At 34.6% G+C, this 14,392-nt stretch overlaps 1 protein-coding gene across 2 annotated transcripts in view; it reads right to left on the reverse strand.

Moving 5' to 3' along the window:
• Nucleotides 1–13,790, reverse strand: part of LOC149781226 (uncharacterized) — a 49,043-nt gene extending 35,253 nt beyond the window's left edge. Inside the window, exons 1-4 of one of the 2 annotated variants that reach the window (XM_089934722.1) lie at nt 13,718–13,790; nt 10,895–11,021; nt 6,876–7,004; nt 2,005–2,139 (exon numbers count right to left, since the gene is read on the reverse strand). In XM_089934722.1, the coding sequence (XP_089790848.1) occupies nt 2,005–2,139; nt 6,876–7,004; nt 10,895–10,952 (322 nt within the window). In that variant the 5' untranslated portion in view covers nt 10,953–11,021; nt 13,718–13,790. Of the gene's footprint in view, nt 1–2,004; nt 2,140–6,875; nt 7,005–10,894; nt 11,022–13,452 lie in introns of both variants that reach the window. The other variant, XM_089934721.1, reaches the window with a different exon arrangement.
• Between the last annotated feature and the right edge of the window lie 602 nt (nt 13,791–14,392).

The raw sequence follows: 14,392 nt of genomic DNA on the forward strand, positions 1-14,392 counted from the left end.
TTGGTTTATTTCAATTAAAGATATAGACAAGCTTTATTTCAGTTAAGGATATAGACTGTCAGAGCCTTATTTCAATTAAGAGATTGAAAGTAGATTCTACTTTTCAGCCAAGAAAAAAGACATTCCGCAAAGATATGACTATCTTTGATAGACATGGATATCTGGCAACAATTCCCACCAGTGAGCTATATGTTGTCCCTCGTTAAATTCTGGAAGTTAATCGGTTTGGTGTTATATAACTTTGAATCATCCTAGTTCAATTCCTTGTCATATTTAGCACATTAGCCGCTACTGTAAAGCTCTTTATGGCACAAAAAGCAAAATGCTTGTCCTGGCGTTCAGTTTTCATAAAGATTGACCAATTACATTCCCACTGAATTTGCATTCAAGCTATTCTCATTGCCACACATTTTTCAAATGGTTATTCAAACTTGTATCCCGCTCGAAAATTCAAATTGCCATGTTTAACAAGCATGCTCAATCCCATCAGTTTCCATTACGCGACAATTCATTGGGCATGTACAAAATTTTGACTAATCAGAAAGCTCTTTACAATGATTATCTGTTAAATAATAAACAGAACATATACTTATTAGAAAGTTCGTTGCAGAATGGGACTGGATAGAGCATTATTTATTTTTAAAAAGTTTCGGAGACGATATTAAAAAAAGGGTCTATATCGAGGAAAATCTGATTCAAATCAAGAGAAAAGAGAAATTCTGTTTTAAAATGGAAAACAAGAAAACTTGTTTGAGGGCAATTAAATCCAACTGAAGTTAAACAAAAATACAACAAGAACAACAACCAAAATTTTAAAAAGAAATATAACATTAAGGAAAAATGTGGAAATAATTTATTGTGCTCAAAATGAATAATAAAATTACAGCTGTCAGAAACAGGAAAATTAAATGTTGCTGAAAATTACATTAAAAATAAAAATAAAATTCAAATCGTACAAGAAACAAAAAATAAATTTCATTATATCTTATTGATATTTTTTTAATTAAAATGTCAGTGATATTACAATCACAAAATATCACAATATTTTTAGAATTTAAGACAAACTCTCAGTGAAATCTCAATCACAAATTCTCACTGATATTTTCAGAAATGTTGGCAGAGTCAGTGATATTTCAATCACAAAATCTGACTCATATTTTCAGAAGTTTTGGCAAAATCTCCTAAAATACCATAATTTTTGTGGAAAAAGGACATTTGAGTAAATGACAAAAAATTTCACTGTAATTCTGCTGAAATTTCAGTCACATTTTCACTAGGGTATGATTTTTGTAGAGCATTATTTAATAGGAAGCAAAAAAAAAAATTATTTTTCATCGTAAACATCTGATCAAGTCTAAAAATCCACCTTGTACCAAATATTCTAAGTCCAAATATTCATCTGTTCTTGTACTACCAGATATTAATATTCTGATCATGTTTACATTTTCTCTACATTTTTGGTCTTGTCTTTGCCTGTTTTTAAACATCTGTAGAAATAAATTAAAAAAAACTAACATGCATATATTTTCTTCAAATTTATGAGTACCGTATGTATTCATCCTTCTACATCAGCTACACTGAAATATACATGTACTCTAACTCCCACCAATATTTCTATTTGAATCAGATCGTTTGGGTTCTTAATTTTTCCATGATACTATAACACAATTGAGCCTGCTTTCCAAATGGAAAAAAGTGCTCATCAATTAAAGTTGCAACTTTAATTCATATTGAATTTTCACTTGATGTTAAGTACTTATGGAATTTATCTGGAAAAAAAAATTGTTTCATTCTATAAGTTTTTCAGTCCATATTTCTTCCATACGGATTGCTTAATTATTCCATATGGAATCCATGAGAAATTTCTGTTTGGGATACTATTTGTAATCTAAATCCTTGCAAATGTTTTAGTTTTATTTTCAATTTAAGTATGAAGTGTTTAATTATTGTTGGTATTAGAAAGTAACAAACTGAAGGCAGTAAAACAGTTCACAAAATATTCACCATATGGGCCAAGAGGTCCTCCTTGCTGACTGTATGGGCCATAAGCAGGTGCCTGATTAGGACTAGCTGGAGGCCACTGTCCCCAATTTCCAGGGGCTCCCACTTGCGGCTGACCATATGGGCCAGATTGTCCACCTAAGACAAAGAAAAGTGATATCATGTATATCTGCAAAACAAACAAAAAACCCTCATTCCGACAAATATGAACGAGATTTCTTTATCAAAACTGATAAATCCTGATTTCAACCATTTGATTCCTGGTTCTATATAAACAATTAATTATAGACATGCTAATTAACTGAAAAGCATATTCAAATTTATTTTGTGGAATTAATGCAGAATGTCCTCTTATAAATCTAATCTTAATCTTTCTGACTGGTGATAATCTTTCTGACTGGTGATAATCTTTCACAACAATGGTGATGAAAATAATCAATCTTTGCGTACATTAAAGAAACTGCAATGTTATAAGTGAAAAAACTCTGTGGTTAAAAATGGGACCACTGCAAAATCCAAGTTTGTAATTTTAATGTAAGCTGAAACCTAACTTTCTGACTACATGCAAAATAACAAACCCGTTACTAACTATATTTGGTCATTCCATCTGTCATGTGTACCATAAACTATTTTGTCATACTGTCCTCTAGTCAACTATTTTCTGATCAACGGAGTGGTCTTGTGTTGCAAGTGTGCAACATGAATTCACATAGCATCTATTTTCTTTGAGGATCTTTGTAAAAAAAAAAATTCTTGATATGAAAATGCAATCAGTTCATCTATTAATGCATACAAAAATGCAATACCAAATTTCATTTCTCTACTCAAATAGTTTTTTGCTAAACTGTGCAAACAATATTTTTGCTAAAGTTGACTATAGTCCAAACAGTTCAAAAATGGGGAAACAAAACTGAAAAATTCATGTAAAGAGCTGAATGTTTTATCAGGTCATCTACTTATAAATACAAATGCACCTACTAACCAGAAAATATAATCAAATTACCTTCTAATCAACCACATAAAGTGTGCTAGAGTTCAAGGCTTTGCATCAAATAGTTTATGTATTATCACACTAAAATGGTTTTGTAATGGATATCTGACTTATTGACATATGGACATACAACATTAAAATGATAAGTCCCTTTTTGCTGTTACAGAGGGGTCAACTGAAAGTACAGACTAGGCATAAATTTAGATTCAAGTTCCTCACTGCCTGTCTGCTCCCTCTGCCTGTCTGTCCCTGTCATATCTATGGCAACCATTTTATCCCTTCATTCCCCCGGTTCTTCTCTGCCTGTCTGTCCCCATCATATCTGTGTCAACCAAATCTATCCCTTCCATCCCCCAGTTCTTCCTGCATGTCTGTCCCTGTCATATCTATGTTTACCATGTCCATCCAATCCATCCATATACTCCCATCTGCCTGTCTGTCCCAATCACAGATATGTTAAACATGTCCATCCCTTCCATCAACCTGCTTCCACCTACCTGTCTGTCCCTAACACAGATATGTTAAACATGCCCATCCCTTCCATCAACCCACTCCCATCTGCCTGTCTGTCCCAATCACAGATATGTTAAACATGCCCATCCCTTCCATCAACCCACTCCCATCTGCCTCTCTGTCCCAATCACAGATATGTTAAACATGTCCATCCCTTCCATCAACCTGCTTCCACCTACCTGTCTGTTCCAATCACAGATATGTTAAAATCGATCCCTTCCATCAACCTGCTTCCACCTACCTGTCTGTCTCTAACACAGATATGTTAAAATCCATCCCTTCCATCAACCTGCTTCCACCTACCTGTCTGTCTCTAACACAGATATCTTAAACATATCCATCACTTCCATTAACCCGCTCCCATCTGCTTCTGTCCCCAGTCACAGATATGTTAACAATATCCGTGCCTCCAATACCACAGCTCCATCTGATACAATCATATCTATATTAAGAATACCCATCCTTTCCAGTTTTTTGTTCAAGGTCTTGCCTTAGAATGCTCTAGAAATGAACTTCTAACTATCATCCTGGTCAGTTTATTGTGTCTTATGTTATTGCATAAGGCTATAATAATCAAAAATTATTCATTACCCTTTAAGTTCAGGCTATAAAGATATTTACTTCTTTGTTCAGATATAATCTGAGAGGAATCATATGATTGAAAACTATTCATTGGAATTGCAAAAGTATGGATTGTCATTTGGACTAAATCACTATTTAGGGTTTATTGTGAATTAATTCAAGAACAATCTGGATTATATCACTGTGATACATCAAGAATGTTGGCACATCTGCTCATCCAAGAATACTGGCACATCAACACATTCAATACTGTAATTAATTCGGAACACTCTACACTTCTGGACTTGTGATAGAGCATTTAGGATTTAATCTGGACTTTATTCATAATACTGTGAGTTCCATTTAAATTTTCACTTTGTACTCTAAGGAATTAAGTTATTTGTTGGATTTTACTAAACTTGTTTTCATTTCTTTCTGTTACTTAGTTTAAGACCATAGAGTCATAACACATGTACATCCTTTCAATTCCCTTCAATGAATCCCATCTGCCAGCTTGTCCCAATCATATGTATCATGAGAAAAAAGTCCATCCCCTCCATTCCTGACTTACTGTCTGTCATCCTGTCCCAATCATATGTATGGTATGTGAAACAAGTCCATCCCTTCCATTCCCAACTTCATATATGTCATCCTGTCCCAGTCATATGCATGTGACACAAGTCTATTCCTTCCATTCCCCATGTCTCATCCATATGTCCACCCCTTCCATTCCCTACTTCCCATCTGTCATCCTGTCCCAATCATATGTTTCACATCACCATCCCTTCCATTCCCTGCTTGTCATCTACATGCCCATCCCTTCCATTCCCTACTTCTCATCCACAAGTCCATCCCTTCCATTCCCTGCTTGTCATCTACATGCCCATCCCTTCCATTCCCTACTTCTCATCCACAAGTCCATCCCTTCCATTCCCTGCTTGTCATCTACATGTCCATCCCTTCCATTCCCTACTTCTCATCCACAAGTCCATCCCTATCATTCCCTACTTCTCATCCACATTTCTATCACTTCCATTCCCTATTTCTCATTTGTAATCCTGTCCCAATCATGTGTTAAACATGTCTATCCCTTCCATCTACCTGATCCCATCTGCCAGTCTGTCATAATCATATATATGTTCAACATGTCCTTAACTTCCATCCCCATGTTCCCAATTGCCAGTCTGTCATAATCATGTCTATGTTTAATATGTCTATCCCTTCCATCTCCTCGCTCCATGCATCTGCCAGTTTGTCATAATTATATCTATGTTAAACATGTCCATCCAATCATCCCTATGATAGTTATCATCTGTCTGTTCCCATCATCTATGATAATTTCATTCCAACTTAATAACTCTGATTGAACTTCATATATAGCAGTGATCAAAAACTGTCATGTGACTGCTCCTTCAGATGTGCAAGTGATGGATAGGAACACAGGAAACAATATCGACAGTGGAGATAATTATTGTTATTTGTCTACAATAATTACCCATCGATGGGCCTTAACTGGAGAAAAGATCAATTAAAGTTTCCTTTAAAACTATTGGCAATACAGTTGGAATTTATTATCAAATTTCTGAGCATTTTTATTGCTGTTGTTTGAAGCTCTTTGCATTGATGCTCACCAGTAATGTGACATAGTGGTACTCACCAGTGTTGTGACACAGCCTGGATCATGTGGTTACATGTGCCTGAAGTACAATTATTGCAAACATTATTCTTTCTCTTGACACCAATGCAGTACAACGGCTTTGTATTAAGTTCAAGGCTCAGGTGGCACTCAGTAAATTCTGTATTTTGCATTGGGCTAAACTTTTACAGACAAGGAATTTCCCAGGTTCTCCTCACTGGTTATACTGGTCAATTAAAAATTACCTTTTATATCTTAGGCATTGTTAAAAAACATTAAATTCTCTTTATTTTGGTATATGATTGATGGGTGTAATTTGGGTTATAGAGTATACAGAATGACCTTACTTCAGATGTGTACCTATAAAACAATCTGCAAATACCACTTGGTCATTTTCACTTCCTGCACTTCAGAGGTAAATTGCCCGAAAAAAGAGCCAATAACTTTTTTTTACATTTTAATGTATTACAATTCATTCATTGCACTTTCAGAAACTGGTACTGTCAGTCTGGCAAAATTTTGTCCCCATTTTATTATCTGATGTAGATGATGTATTTTAGACTTATTCAGGCCGATTTTTTTAGCATATGGGAGTAGACATCAGTTCTGATGTGTGCTTAGATCATGATAATTTCCATAATTACAATATCCAATGAAACTTCAGACACAGTAAATGAAAGTAACATAGAGGTATGCCAACATTCTCTCCAATGTGCATGTTGCAAATGCAAACAACTTCACTTTACAGTTGTCACTCTATCAGAAGTTCATTATATCTGTAGAGTGCCCCTTTACATGAATTTCACCATTTTGCCATCTTCTGACAAAGTTAAGTTATAGGCCCTGTTTGACTTTGTGGCCTTTGTAAATTAAATCAAGCCTTCTTCAACTGAATCATGCTGGAAAGGGTATTCTTGTCTTACAGTCTCATTTGTAGTCTTGTATTTTATAATAAGAGAACCACATGAGATTATCCCCTATTATATTTTTAACTGTTGTATTTGTCATCTAGATCCTTGCAAATTTTATATTTTGTTCTGTTCTTCATTTTTGCATACATTTTTTATTATTTTCAATTAAACTAATTAGTGTTAGTGTTGTTATGTTTTTGGTCCCATGAAACATTTAAGGAACAACAAATGGAAGGCTGTGAAACTATTCACATATAATTACCGTATGGCCCAAATGGTCTGCCTGGATGATTGTATGGTCTGTGAGCAGGTGCTTCATTATGGGTAGCTGGTGGCCCCTGTCCCCAACCTGATTCCATAAGGGGCTGATGACGCGGGCCTGATTGTCCACCTAAAACAAAGAAAAATGATATTATATCTATCTGTAATTTCATTCTGACAAATATGAATGAGATTTCTGTAACAAAGTGGATCAGACCTGTATAAAGCTTTTAGGTTTCAAAGATTACGCTGCTTGATCTAAAAAGGTAATTTAATTAATTATAACCATACTAATTAGCACTAATTAGCCTGTAAAGCCTTTTCAAATTAATCTGTGCAATCGATGCCAGTCCGCATTTCTTATTACATGTACTGGTCTATTCTTAAACGTTTTGACTGGCAAGTACAACCTTTAATAAAAGGTGAAGAAAATAAACAATCTTTGGGTCCTTTAAAAAAACCTGCCTTGAGATGATGTTTTATATGAAAAATTTGTCTGTGGTTAAATGCAGTTCAGGACCACTGCAAATTCAACTTGTTTAATTCTAAAACAGAGTGAAACCTTAGTTTCTGACTGCACAAAATAACAAAACCAACTAGTAACTGCATGCATGCATGCAACTACATTTGGTGATTCCCATCTGTTTTGTAAAACAGCCTTTGTACATGTGTCCTCTGAAGTATTAGCTTACTTCACTGTTCAGACTGCTGGAAATATTTTCAGCATAACTGTTTCTAAAGTTCATTCTCTCTCCCCTCCCCCCACCCCAGATACATCACTGAACATATACTTTCTTTAAGAATCATTGCACTTATCTTCTACCAGTTGTACAAATTTATATTGATATATTACAGCAGAACAATATGCCCTCTTTGGCTTTTGCAGCTGCATCATAAAAACTGCTGTTTTTATTTACAAACCAGTGTGAAGGGAGGAAAAGTGCAGAATCAAATGTCCAAAACAAGTTTTAGTTTTTAAACAAAATGCTGACTCCTAAAGACACCTGGATTCAGTAATGATACATAATCTTTTAACTGTTGATATCAACGATGACCCCCGTAGACACATGGTTTCAGTAATGACACACCATCTCCTAATTGTTGATATCAATGATGACTCCTGAAGACACCTAGATTCAGTAATGATACATATTCTAACTACTGATATCAATGATGACTCCTGAAGACACAAAAATTCAGTAATGATACATATTCTAACTAGTGATATCAATGATGATTCCTGAAAACACCTGGATTCAGTAATGTCATACCATCTCCTAATTGGTAACATCAACAATGACTCCTGAAGAAATCTGGATTTCAGTAGTGACACAACATCTCCTAATTGTTGATATTGTTATGGATATCTATATTTATTTTAAATTTTTGTTTATGATTGTAAATTGTAGTGATTATCTGTGAAAAAAAATATTACATAGCTAATTTTTGCATACAAGTATAGATTCTATTTTAAGATATTAATAGTGCCTGTAGATTGCATAGGATCTATAAATAATTTTATCAAGTTTTTAATAAATAATAAAGTTATTTCCCATTGGATGGGTCTGTCAGCTGGGTTTGTGTGTGATGTCGGGTATTGGTAAAATGTCATGAAGTGAGTAGGAAAAAACTGCATTTTAGGACTCTATGCCTGTATATAAGCAGGTAGAGCTGGACAGTTTATTCATTCTTTATTTCCTATGTTCTAGTTGAAACATCAGTCTGCAGAAGTATTTAATGTTGTGTTTAGATGATATTGGAGAGGAAACATTTGTTTATATTATTCATTGGAATTACAAAGTGCTCACTGGACTAAAATATTATTATGGGACAATTGTGAATTTACTCAAAGGAGTTCTGGACAATGCTATTTAGATAAATCAGGACTCTTTGCAGACAGTACATCCAAGGATCTGAAATTCCATTTAGAAAATCTGATTATTTTGTACTTGAGTAGAACATTTAGGATTAATTTGGATTTAATTCATAACAGTATAAGTTCCTCTTAAATTTTCATGGGATAACTTTGATAATTAAATTATTTGTGAAGTGGTACAAAATGTGTTAGTTTTGATTCTTTTTGTTAGTTTATGACCATAGAGTCATAACAATATCAACAATGACTCCTGAAGACGCCTGAATTCAGTTACAAATAACACATCTACTGATTGCTCATATAAGCAATAATGAGGACTGCCATAGATATAATCTAGCAATGATATACTAAGAATGGCTAAAAATGTTTGTGCTACATGTAGGGACATGAAAAGTAACATTACTGTGAGAGGACTCATATAGTGAATGATGTGTAACATACTTAGAAAAAGTGAATTTGTGTTTCTTTGCTTGCTAGATAGCCAGGTAAATAAAAATCCCCGATATTAAATAAAAATTCCTGACCAACTTTTGCAAATCTCTTGAATGGCCTAAGTTTGCCTCTTTTTCCATCACATGTATCTCAGTGACATACACGGCACAGTGCATATTCATTTTGTCACTAATTTATTCACCCAGAGACTTCTTTCAGGGACAGAAGTGTGCGTCACAAATTCCAGCCTAGGAGAGATAACATTTCTTATTGTTTAGTTGATTACCATTCCAGAATAGCCAGTTGCTCAACTCACCTTGATAGAAAGGTCAGTTTAGTGCGACTGAAAATGCTTGTGATGAACAGAAAATCAAGAGAAGCCATATATGGCTTTTCCTTGCCAGTCTCATTAACCAAAACATCGCCTGCTTTTAGAGGTAAGTTTTAAATACTGAATGACCCCTGACCCTAATGTGAAGGGATGTAACTCATACCTATTTACAAAGAACTTTTTTCTACAGCGATAGCTTTAATTCACAAATAGATGAAGATATCAAACTATCCTTGTCAAAGTGGCACAAAAGGCGACCTCCATTTATGCAGTGATAACTTGTCCACTTTCACACCATCCAGCAAGTGAGTTGCTTTGACCCTATACCTTAATTATAAGACCTGTAACCTTGCTATTCATTCAACACATGAGATCTTTGAGTTACACTGTCACTGTGACAGGAATATGGAGTATAAATGAGATAAGAAATGTCTGAAGATCAAGTCACAGAGTACTCCTTTATCAAAGGATCATGAAGCAATGCTTATTAAGTATCATACAATGAGTGGTCACTGTAGATACATGCTAGTGGCTTAAAATGGAGTAAAGCCACTGTTTGGTTAGGCAAGTGACCATTACAAAGAGGATATTTATATATGAAATTTGGCATGGGTGGGGGTGAGGGGAAGATTAAATAGAATGGTTGTTGTGAACAGTGACTGCAACATGTCTGAGAACAAATATATTTAACAGTAGAAAACAGTAAAATGATGATTATAGTAATGTGTTATTGAAACTGTTGGATATATTCAACAAAAAATATCTTACAAGCTGAATCCTGTCATAATGAGAGGTAAAAGAAAATCAGTACAAAATAAAATAGTTTGCAGCAGAGCAAGGTACCATATGGCATGCAAATTATAACAGCCATAGGCATTTTAGTAAGCTGAACATGTAGATAGTGAGAAAGGTTAAACAGCAATGTTTCCATCATTGCAAACCATAACAAAACAATTCAGTTTTTGGTCGATATGGCAGCCTTATATCATGCTATGCAAAAGATAGGTGGCTAAAATGGGTAAAGACATTAACCTTGTTGAAATCCCCAGGAAGCCAAAACCCTCCAAGAAAAAGTATATATGCACTGCAGGACAAAATAGAAAATGGAAAGATGTTGCAAAAAGTTTACAAAAAAGATACAAAACAACAATGGCAACAAACAAAGAAATGTTTAAAATAGAGGGCAAAAAAAGCCCAAGACTTCAGTTGCAACAAAGTTACAGAAAGCATCTCAGACATATTACCTTCAATAAAAATAATAATAACAATAATAATGATGATAATAATAATACAAATTATTATTATTATTATTATTATTATTATTATTATACAAGATGACATAAATAAATTATTTCTTGAGTCTTGTATCTCTATAATTTACCTGAATTGTCTGGGACAAACTTGCCCTGTTGTCTATCCCACGTCCAGTTATTATTCATGATGTCTCCTAAATCATTAAGTTGACTACTTATTTTTACAGTCCTGGTTACTCAGCAGCTCATTAAAAACTGAAAACAAAATTAAAATTTATTCTCAGAATGTAAGTTTGTTTACTATCATTATTCTCTTCCAAGAAATGTTACTTTCACCTGTGTTCTCCCTCCACTAGGCACTACATACAGGTAAAAGAATAGCCTCTGTGAAAATGCACTTAAACATTTCAACAATATAAGACACAGTCTCAAAAGTTATTGGCATCCTAAAATGCAGATTCATAGTTTGGAGGACAAATGATTAGGCTTCCAACCTGCTCCTGTTCCTATTAGTTCTTTTATACAATTCTTTATCTGTACAAATATAGTGACAAGTAACAATAGGTATGTAACATCATATTAATATGTCAGTACTGGTATGTAACCATATCACAATTCATATCAGCACAAATTCTTCCATATAGGTATTTTACACCTATATTAGACTGGTAGTGGAACTAGTTTTGGTTTTTCGAAAAATAAATTGGAAATAAGAACATTCACCATATTCAAACACTTGTCTTAGGATAGCTGATTAACAATCATCAAAAAAATCTATATCTTGTGACCAGTAAGTGGGCAAAGAGTGATCTATTGAATCCAGTAAGCAGGCAAAGAGTGATCTTTTGAATCCAATAAGCAGGCAAAGAGTGATCTATTGAACCCAGTAAGTTAGCAAAGAGTGATCTGTTGAATCCAGTAAGTTGACATTGAGTGATCTATTGAACCCAGCAAGTGTGCAAAGAGTGATCTACTAAACCCAATAAGTAGGCAAAGAATGATCTATTATACCCATTAAGTGGGCACAAAGTGATCTATTGAATCCAGTAAGTTGACATTGGGTGATCTATTGAATCCAGAAGGAGGGCAAAGAGTGATCTATTGAATCCAGTAAGTTGACACAAAGTGATCTATTGAATCTACTAGGCAGGCAAAGAGTGATCTATTGAACCCAGCAAGTGTGCAAAGAGTGATCTACTAAACCCAATAAGTAGGCAAAGAATGATCTATTATACCCATTAAGTGGGCACAAAGTGATCTACTGAATCCAGTAAGTTGACATTGGGTGATCTATTGAATCCAGAAGGAGGGCAAAGAGTGATCTATTGAATCCAGTAAGTTGACACAAAGTGATCTATTGAATCTACTAGGCAGGCAAAGAGTGATCTATTGAACCCAGCAAGTGTGCAAAGAGTGATCTACTAAACCCAATAAGTAGGCAAAGAATGATCTATTATACCCATTAAGTGGGCACAAAGTGATCTACTGAATCCAGTAAGTTGACATTGGGTGATCTATTGAATCCAGAAGGAGGGCAAAGAGTGATCTATTAAATCCAGTAAGTTGACACAAAGTGATCTATTGAATCTACTAGGCAGGCAAAGAGTGATCTATTGAATCCAGTAAGTTGACACAAAGTGATCTATTGAATCTACTAAGCAGGCAAAGAGCAATCTATTGAATCTAGTAAGTTGGCAGTTATCTATTGAATCATTACATATTTTCAAAGCTGTGGGTAGAATAGGCCGATATCTCGCGAGTCACGAAAACACAGAGAGGGGAGGGGGGTATCTCGTGCGTCCAAAATTAATATTATTTTGAACAGAATATTCTGGTGACAATTGCCTCTTTTCAAATGGTAAGCATTACAGTATTTTTGTTTTAGTTAGTCGCTCGAATTCGGTATGCGTTTTGCTTCATTATTGGTGATCGAAACCTATGGTGCGCAGAAATGCCAAACAGTATTGTACCTTCACTCTTAAAATATAAATTATTATATTTTTAATGAAAATTTGACAGAAAATTTTTAAGTAGAAATATGCTTACCCCTTATCTCCAGGAAATTCAGTTTTGTAAACGAATTCCGCGAAAACACTGTTTTACTTTCATTTTCGGACTTAAACATTCAGTTACGAGTCGATTTTTTTATACTCAAGTCGAAAACATTCAGTTACGAGTCGATTTTTTTATATACTCAAGTCGAATGTAGGTCATCATGCTATATGGTGTCCATCTTCTTTCATTTACAACGTATAATCGAATTATAATTTTGCACTCAAGCAATAAACAGATTGGGGGATTATGTCTGGGTCTTTCTTGTTTTTTGTTTATAAATTTGGAACATTGTTTTTATTTTATGAAATCAAAGTGTTAATGATATTGACGTTGCATTTTCTAAATATGGAGTAGTCTATATTGTTTCCGAGCGGTTACAAAGTGATTTAAAAAAAAACGCGACCCGCTAATGTCTTTTTTTTTCTGTTGCAATGCTGAACTTGTCATTGCACCTGTAATACCCTGTAATTAAGCAGAAGCGTATTAATTCGCGCGTTTTTGTTATATAATGACATTTCCAAGTCAAGCTTAAAAACAAAATTTATTTTTTAATATGTGGAAATTATTTGTTTAACAAGCAATAGGTAAAATACTTAAAACACCGTAACAATATGTAAGGTCAGATACTTACCATCAGCCGACGCACAACTGGTCGAAATGATATGATGAATTATATAGCTATTCATAAACGGTACGGTTCAACCAGAGGGTCATAATACCTCCGACTCCACCTATATTCCATCGAAATCGAATCCGAAACATGGCCTCCCGAGTGGTAGCAATTGTCAACGGACGGGCGATACCCGATGGATACTGGGTCACATGAACTCACTTGGTGATAGGGCTAGGTGAGCTATAAATACATCATTAGAAAAGAACAAGGCGCTATGACGAACCCAAAAAGGTGACTTGATGTGTCTTCTTCCTGCTCGGAATCTAACATCTGGCGTGACTACCAGTACGAACATACACTTACCTTAAAACGAAACTAAATGTACACAAACCCGCATAACCAATCACTGCCAGCGTATCTTGCCATCGTTATCCAATAGTATCCTTTACTTTGTACATTTTACAGGTAAATCCGCATAATGTATTCTGCTTTTAACCTTTGGAACACTGGAAGCTGTATTGAACAAATCAGCGAACGTAGACAGCAGTAGCATATATCAATATTTTAAAAATGTTATATTTTTGTTTCGTTTTGTGACTGAATTTGTATATGCAGAATATATACGTTTTAGACAATGTTACAGAAGGAAAATCCTAATATTACGCGTCACAGGTTGCATTACTTCGGTTTTTAAGTTGGTACATTCTTCCCAAGGTGAGCCAATTCATATTCCGAAAATGGATTGCTCCATTTATACAAAATAATTCGAAATAACGTTGGAGACAAGCGGCTTTTAAATATATATGGTATATGTTGTTGTTGCTGTTATTGATTTCTTTCCTTTCTAATTTCCCCCGCAAATAGACTGTTCAGGAATATCCAGGCGTGTTTGACCTAATTTCCTCTCCAAAACAATTAAAAAGGGCTTATTTCTCTTGTATATCGCATAGTAGTAGTA

The sequence above is a fragment of the Sinohyriopsis cumingii genome, chromosome 15 (assembly GCF_028554795.1).
Source record: "Sinohyriopsis cumingii isolate HCF-2022 chromosome 15, ASM2855479v2, whole genome shotgun sequence".
Lineage (NCBI taxonomy): Eukaryota > Metazoa > Mollusca > Bivalvia > Unionida > Unionidae > Sinohyriopsis > Sinohyriopsis cumingii.